The sequence below is a fragment of the Etheostoma cragini genome, chromosome 16 (genome assembly GCF_013103735.1).
Source record: "Etheostoma cragini isolate CJK2018 chromosome 16, CSU_Ecrag_1.0, whole genome shotgun sequence".
Taxonomy (NCBI): domain Eukaryota; kingdom Metazoa; phylum Chordata; class Actinopteri; order Perciformes; family Percidae; genus Etheostoma; species Etheostoma cragini.
Window position 1 is genome coordinate 9,952,916 of NC_048422.1, and position 8,396 is coordinate 9,961,311.

At 33.2% G+C, this 8,396-nt stretch overlaps 1 protein-coding gene and 1 long non-coding RNA gene across 2 annotated transcripts in view; both read left to right on the forward strand.

Moving 5' to 3' along the window:
* Positions 1-6,292, forward strand: part of LOC117959563 (thymic stromal cotransporter homolog) — an 11,812-nt gene extending 5,520 nt beyond the window's left edge. Inside the window, exons 5-7 of the mRNA XM_034896778.1 lie at positions 3,525-3,608; positions 4,759-4,915; positions 5,582-6,292. Coding sequence (XP_034752669.1) covers positions 3,525-3,608; positions 4,759-4,915; positions 5,582-5,639 — 299 coding nt within the window. The 3' untranslated portion in view covers positions 5,640-6,292. The remainder of the gene's footprint in view (positions 1-3,524; positions 3,609-4,758; positions 4,916-5,581) is intronic.
* LOC117959567 overlaps positions 1-8,396 on the forward strand; it is a 22,667-nt gene that overhangs the window by 7,491 nt on the left and 6,780 nt on the right. Inside the window, exon 2 of the long non-coding RNA XR_004659965.1 lies at positions 6,968-6,973. This is a non-coding gene — a long non-coding RNA (uncharacterized LOC117959567). The remainder of the gene's footprint in view (positions 1-6,967; positions 6,974-8,396) is intronic.

Genomic DNA, 8,396 nt, shown 5'->3' on the forward strand with positions numbered 1-8,396 from the left:
AAATGTCATAGTATAGTATGTTGCAAAAGTCATAAAAAAGTCATAGTATAGCATGTCGGAAAAACTCGTAAAAAAGTCGAAAAAAATATCTACATAAAAAGTCTTAGTATAGTATGTCGCAAAATTAAAAAAAAAAGGTCATAGTATAGTATATTGGAACAAATACCAAAATCTACTGGTTTAGTGATAACATGGATTTGAACCAGCAACCACGGACTTTGTTTCTACATTCTGAGCTAATAACAGCAAAATAACCACTGCACTATTTTGATATAAAAGACATAAAAAAAGTCATTGTATAGTATGTCAATACATTTATAGTATAGAATGAAGAAAAAAGTCATTCAAAAGTAGTACTGTAGTATGTCGCAAAAGTCATAAAAAAGTCATAGTATAGTATGTCGCAAAATTCAAAAAAAAGTCATAGTATAGTATATTGGAACAAATACCAAAATCTACTGGTTTAGTAACAACATGGTTTTGAACCAGCAACCACGGACTTTGTTTCTACATTCTGAGCTAATACCAGCAAAATAACCACTGCACTATTTTGATATAAAAGACATAAAAAGTCATTGTATAGTATGTAGAAAAAGTCATAGTATAGTATGTCAAAAAAGAGATAAGAAAGTCATAGTAAGTCAAAAAAAGTCATTAGAAAAGTTACAGTATAAATACTCAAAGAAAGTCTTAAAAAGTCATAGTATAGTAAGTCAAAAAAGAGATAAGAAAGTTTTTGTCGAAAAAAGTGGTAAAAACCAAAGTATAGTATATTGAAAAAAAATTGAAAGGACTGCCAAAATCTACTGGTTTAGTAACAACATGGTTTTGAACCAGCAACCACGGACTTTATTTCTACATTTTGAACTAATAACAGCAAAGTTGACCAAGGCACTATTGTGACTCTAGAGACGTAATCATCAAAACATTTATAGTATGTAATTTGCCAGAAAAATGTCATAGTAGAGTATGTCAAAAAAAGTCATAAAAAAGTCATAGTATAGTCTCCAGAAAAAGTCATTGAATAGTAAGTTGAAAAAAGTCATAAAAAAGTCATGGCATAGTAAGTCGAAAATAGTCCAAAAAAATTCTTAGTATGGTATATTGAAAGAAATGCCAAAATCTAAAGGTTTAGTAACAACATGGTTTTGAACCTTCATCACTGATTTTGTTTCTAAATTCTGAATTAATAACACCAAAGTTGACCACTGCACTATTGTGACTACAGAGAGCTCATTGTCAAAACATTTATAGTACGTAATTTGTCAGTAAAATGTCACAGTATGACGTTGTAATGTATGTCCCAAAAGTTGTTATAAAAGTCATAGTATAGTGAGTCAAAAACAGTCATTAAAATAAACATAATAAAGTATGTAGACAAAGTCATAGTTAAGTATGTCAAAAAGAGATAAGAAAGTCATAGAATATTATGTTGAAAAAAATTGTTAATATATTTATAGGTAGTGTGTCAATATAGTGATAAGAAAGTCATATTATAGTATGTCAAAAAATTGATATAAAAAAGTCATAGTATAGTATGTTGCAAAAGTCATAAAAAGTAATAGTATAGTAAGTCAAAAAAAGTCATAAAAAAGTCATAGTATAGTATTTAGAAAAAAGTCTTAAAAAAGTAGTAGTATAGTATGTTGAAAAAGTCATAAAAAGTCATAGTATAGTATGTCAAAACAAATAATGGTATAGTAAGTCCAAAAAAGAAATAAAAAAGTCATATTATAGTATGTCAAAAAGAGATAAGAAAGTCATAGTATAGTATGTCTAAAAAAGTCATAAAAAAGTCATATTACAGGATGTCAGAAAAAGTCATAAAAAAGTCATAGTATAGTAAGTCCAAAAAAGTCATAAAAATTTCACTGTATAGTATGTAGAAAAAAGGTCATGTCAGTGAAGTCAAAAAAGTGATAAAAAAAGTCATAGTATAGTACATTGAAAAAAGTCATAAAAAGTCATAGTATAGTGTGTCAATTCATTCATAGTATAGTACTTTGAAAAAAGTCAGAAAAAAGTCTTAGTATAGTAAGTCAAGAAAAGAGATAAGAAAGTCATAGTATAATATGTTAAGAAAAAGTCATAGCTAGTATGTTGAAAAAAGTGATGAAAATGTCATGCGGCCCTTTGCTGCATGTCCTTCTCCCCTTTCATGTCTTCAGCTGTCCTATGGAAATAAAGGCCTAAAATGGCCAAAAATCATCTTTAAAAAGAAGTCGTATAGTATGTTGAAATAAAATCATAGTATAGGAAGTCAAAAAATCCATAGAAGAAGTCATAGTATGATATGTCAATAAAAGTGATAAGGAAGTCATAGTATGTAGTGTGTCGAAGTTTTATTTTTAAAGTTATAGTATAGTATGTTAAAAAAGTGATAAGAAAGTCATAATATAGTATGTTGAAAAAAGTTTCAAAATATTTATTGTATAGTATGTAAAAAAAAGTGATAAAAAGTCACAGTAAAGTATGTATAGTATGTCAAAAAAGTGATAGGAAAGTCATAGTATAGTATGTCAAAAATAATCCTAGTATTGTATGTCAAAAAAATGTAAAAACATTCTTAGTATGGTACGTTGAAAAAGTCATGAAAAGTTCATAGGACGGAATGTCAAAAAAGTCATACTGCAGTATAGTATATAAAAAAAAAACTGGTAAATCATAAAAAAAATGATAAGAACGTATTTAGTACGTTGACTAAAGTGATAAAAACGTCATAGTATGTCATGAAAAGTCATAGTATAGTATGTAAAAAAAAGTCATAGTACAGCATGTTGAAAAACGTTATAAAAAAGTCATAATATAGTATGTTGAAAAAAGTAATTATAAAGTCATAGTATGTCAAAGAAATTGTGGAAGAACCCTCCTTCGGCTTATGACTCAACCAGAAGCCAGAGACTCAGATCCTCCATTTTGGTGTTGGTTGGCCACTGTATCCCCACGACACATGATACAATGTTTTGAAAACATTTATAGCGTTGTTTGTCAAAAAAAGTCATAATAAAGTCATAGTATATTATATTGAAAAAAACTACAGTAAAGTATGTCAAAAAGAGTGCTAAAAATGTCAAAGTATAAGAAAAAAATATATAAAAAAAGGTGATATTGTATGTCGAAAAAAGTGATGAAAACGTCATAGTATAGTATGTTGAAAAAAGCCATCAAAAACTCATATGTCATGTCGAAAAAAGTCATAAAAAGTCATATTATATCATGCCAAAATATCACAAATAATCCATTGTAAAGTATGTTTTAAAAAGTCTAGAGAAAAGAACTAGCACACAACAGCAAATAATAAGCCTTTATGAAATTGATATAATGTTAAACCTGTGTCGTTTTATGCGATGAGTGGTAGATGGGAACAAAATGTCATATTGTCAAATTTTGTCACGCACATGTTAAAGGACAAACCCTGATTGTTTGATGAGAGTACAAAAAAGAGAGAAAATAGTAGCTGTCAGTGATGGGTGCTAAAGAAACTTGTGGAGGAAAAAGATTAACCAGCATTCATTTGTCCACAGCGCGCTCACTCACTCTGTTTGCTCTCATCCCGATGCCCACCATCAGATCTCTGCTCTCACAGCAGGTTCCAACATCCTCATGTGGTGAGTACGCAACCTCTGTGTGTGTGCGAAGGTGTGTAAAAGCACTAAAGATGAGCAATGATAACAGTAGAGATGATTAAACAGTGACAACAGTTAAATACACAGAAAGGGTAATGTACTTTCTACTGATGCTTTCAACAGTTTAATTTGATCATACCAGTACAAACTATGGAGAGTGCGTGGGCATACAGGACGCCTTCACACTTCACTTTAACTTGCTGCTAACAGTTTGTTATGTCCGTTCACCTTCATTTATAAAGAAAAGAAAAACGTTCTCACTTCACTTTTTCTCCCTTTTAACCCCAACATAAATCTAAAATGCACATATTGTAGTAGTATAATACAGATAGTGGGATTGTTGAGCTGGATCAGAGTGTGTCATTAGTGAGTAAAGGACGAATGACAACATGATATTTCCTGAAAGTTGAGTTTACAGTCTAAAGTTCATGGACAGGTCAGAAGGAAAAAAAACTAACTCATCCTCTCTCAATGCTATTATCAGTCTGTCATGTTTAGTGCATTCATTGCATTGTATATTGTTATTATATCTCACCCGTCAGCCAAAAAGAGGAGGCATCATAAAGAGCCTCTGGTTAGAGTGCCATGCTTCCATTTTTCACACACACACACACACACACACACACACACACACACACACACACACACACACACACACACACACACACGCATGCCTTGGTCATGATGATTAGAGAAGTGCAATGCAATGCAAACACACACACACACTAACTTGGTCATTGATAATTAGAGAAGGAAGTCAGTGCAATGCAATGCAAAGCAAACACACACACACATACACACACACACTAACAACCCCAACCCTATTCAAGTTCACACACACACACTTACAAATGTGGAAATCAAAAAACATATATGAGAGCCATGCTAGTTGTCTCCCCTGTTTCCAGTCTTTATGCTAAGCTGAGCTTGCAGGCTGTTGCTTCATATTTACAGTACAGATATTAGATATCAGTTTCCTAATCTCATTCTCAGCCAAAAAGTGCATGTGTATTTCCCAAGAATCTCAAAAATACTCTTTTTGAAGAGATCTCTATGAGAAAGGAAATTGCACATGTTGCCTTTGAACCTTTCCTTCTCTTTCCTTTGACCTATCCGTCCTCCTACCCATCAGGCACCACTCTCACCTACTTGCAGTTGGCTCTGAAGTTTGCCGGTCTGGCGTACATCCCTACCTTTACCAAGATCTATCAGGGAACCCTGCACTGGTTCCCAGGCTTCGTCTTCATGCTGTCCAGCATCATTGCAGTACTGGGAATGATACCCATCAGGTATGATGGGGATGATATATGATGTTGCTGGGGGTGGTAATATCTATTCCTATGGCTCAATATTCAATTTACAATGTAAGCACTTGGTAGTACAAAACACATCACATCTTCTCAAGAAAGCCATAGTATAGTATGTCAAAAAAGTTATTGTATAGTAAGTAATAAAAAAGTCATAGTATAGTTGTCAATTCATTCTTAGTATAGTACGTTAAAAAAAGTCAGAAAAAAAGTCTTAGTTTAGTATGTCAATTCATCTAAAGTACAGCATGTAAGAAAAAAGTCAAAAAAGGTCATAGTATAGTAAGTCAAAAAAAGAGATAAGAAAGTCATAGTATAATATGTCAAAAAGTCATAGCTAGTATGATGAAAAAAGTAATGAAAATGTCACACGGCCCTTTGCTGCATGTCATTCCCCGTCCTTCTCCCCTTTCATGTCTTCAGCTGTCCTATGGAAATAAAGGCCTAAAATGGCCAAAAATCATCTTTAAAAAGAAGTCGTAAAAGTCGAAAAAAGTGATAAGAAAGTCATAGTATAGTATTTAAAAAAAAATGTAAAAACATGCTTAGTATGGTATGTTGAAAAAGTCATGAAAATGGCACTTGGTAGTGAAAAACACATCACATCTTCTCAAGGACATTTCCTCTCTTCTCCCTCCGTCCCTCCAGTATTGTCGGCTGCAGATCAGCTCAGACGCGAGAGTACATGAGGATTCAGGGTGACTGAGGGCAAAGACGTCACCGGCAGCAGTGAGTCGGTGTTGGTACGAGGCCGACGGGAAGCGAGACTTGAAATGGGCAAAAAAGAGAACGCTGCCTTTAATCTCACTTCCTACAATGGTAAACATTTACAGACTGCAGGAGAGGAGTTCTGGCAGGCTTTGGCTGTTGCAGGAGGAACACACAGCAGGATGGACAAACGTTATCAACCAATAGGATTCATCCGCCAGTGACATGTGTTTGAGTCCAAAGTGTTTGAATCGAAGTCCTGTCTTCAACAACACACCCAAAATAATAACTGGTGATTTCAACATAATGTAGATTTTTTTATTGAATGTGTCAGACATGAAAAGTCCCTTTGAAAGCACCTCCTAAAGAAGGAGAATTAACTAAAAGTGACATGTAAACCAGTTTCCGCTTGCAAACCGGCTCAAACTGGATCACATTCAAACTTAAATATATTACATCTTTGATACTAACTATACTCATCCAGTTGTTTGTTGATTTGCATTCAGACTTGATGCTTTTAGTTTGTCGATTTCCAGTACAAGTCACACATTGGTCATTAGAAAATGAATGACAAACACAGAACTCTCTCAAACATGGAGGCTATTTGTCTCACATACCGCTTGTTTTCTTTCACATTAGAACTACTTTGTCAATAGATTTAAATTAAAATGAGGCACATGTTTGCATATGTGGAGGTTTAACTTGTAAGAAAGATTTACTTTTACGAATGAGTAAGAACTGAATAAACACAGATAAACAGTCATTGCCTATGTTTGAAATCATTGTCTGTGTAATTTTCCCATCACAAATAGATGCACTTTATAGTACTTCAGAGTGCAACAATAGTTACATTATGATCTGTAAACCTGCAGGTCAGAGAAAGTTAAGATGGTTTATTTTTGGCATTGGTGTTTTTAGGATTTTCATTTTTTTTCTGCACTGTTTCACTGTGTTATTTCAAAGCACCTTTATTTCAGGTTTTTTATTCCAAGCAATATGTCATATTACCGTAACTTCTTACTTGGATATTTGCTGGTGTGATTTCCTTTAACAAAACATTTTAGAAATGTAGATATTTTTAACAACTGCAGTTACGTTTAATAATTCATATCTAAAGTAATTATTCATTTCAGATAAGGCTGCAATTGCATTATGCTTCATGGTACTTATGATGGATCCGAAGGGAAGTTAATGCAGACTGCATTGTTATTTTTGTGTCATGCATTTGTTTATTATTGCACTTTTAAGCGTTGACACTTTTCTTAAACGCGCACACACACCAAAGCGTTGCTGACAGTGAGTTTAAATAAAGGTTATTACACCTAGGGTACAGTTTATGTCGGTGTAAGGGTGCCATCAAATGTTTCCATTAATGAACTCTGAATGTGCAAGTTTGGTGAAAGTTTAGTTTTTGTATTTATAAGGAATATTTACTTTGATTTTGTTTATATGATAACAACTTGATGCAAGATATCTTTATTATTACAATAAAGGAGATTTTATACATTTAAAATGTTTGTTTTTTTAAATTGTTAGTATCGTAACCAGTTCAACTTTTGTGTTTTTTTGTTGCATACTTGCCAGATTATTATTATTGTGTATTTTCTTCAAATGACTCATTCTTTATGCATTTGGAAATCATTTTGAAGAAAATGTTACAGAAGAAAAATACATCAGAACGGAGCAGACAAGTATCAAACGCATTCTTGCCTTTTTATTATTGGTCCAATATATCCCAAAAATCATTTGACGTAAAGAAAAATTGAATCAAAACAACATCAATGTACAAGCTTATTCATAATTACAACAAGATGTTATTAACATCCAAATGTACAATAAGGACTGAAGGTAAACAGTACACACTGGGGGAGAGGAACAGAAAGAAAAGGACTGCAGCTAGATTCACACGTGCATGAGTCGTCTGACTTTGAACCTTCCATGCAGGTTTGATTGATCGGGTTTATCCTGCGCTGCCAATCACATTTGCTCTTCATGTGTAAATCTAAGGCAGGAGGGAGAGAAGGGACATTTGGCTTAGAAACATTAGATTTGTACTTAAAAAACAAAACAAAATTACTCCGTCTTCTCTACAGCTTGTACAGTGGCAGCCATCATCGCTCCCTGTTGGCATTTAACCTGAATCAGCTTTGCAGACGACGCCTTTCTTAACATTACAGAACCAAGTTGACACCAGACTAACAACTGTCTTTTTTTTTGGCAACTGAAAGAAAGCTAATTTTGTTTTTTTTGTTTTCAGCACATATCTGCCAGGGGCTGGAGCTACATATATAGTGCAAAAATAAATCAGCAGGCACATAGTAAGTAAAAAGATGGGGATTTTACAATGGCTTTGAATAAGAAGAAGTACATTTATGAGAGAACTTATGTTGGGGTTCCAATGAGCATCAAAAATTAAAAAAAAGTTTTCATATTTGGGTTATGCAAGTCTATACACACATATGAAAAAGACCCAACCCATTGGAAACCCAACAATGATAACATGCTTCTTTTATAGAAAAATAGACTCAGCTGTACCATATAGTTCAGCTGTACATCGGTGTATATAGAATATACATTATATTGCCATTAGAGCAAAAAGAAATATCAAATCAAGTCTGAAAGATCCCTAAACTAGGTCATACTTCAGTCAGGTAAATCTGAGAAGTTAATTCATCTCCACCAGACCGCATGAAAGTCCACAGATGCACCAATGCATTTTTTTTTTAATCATTTGCTCTCTCTCTCTCTGAAATAT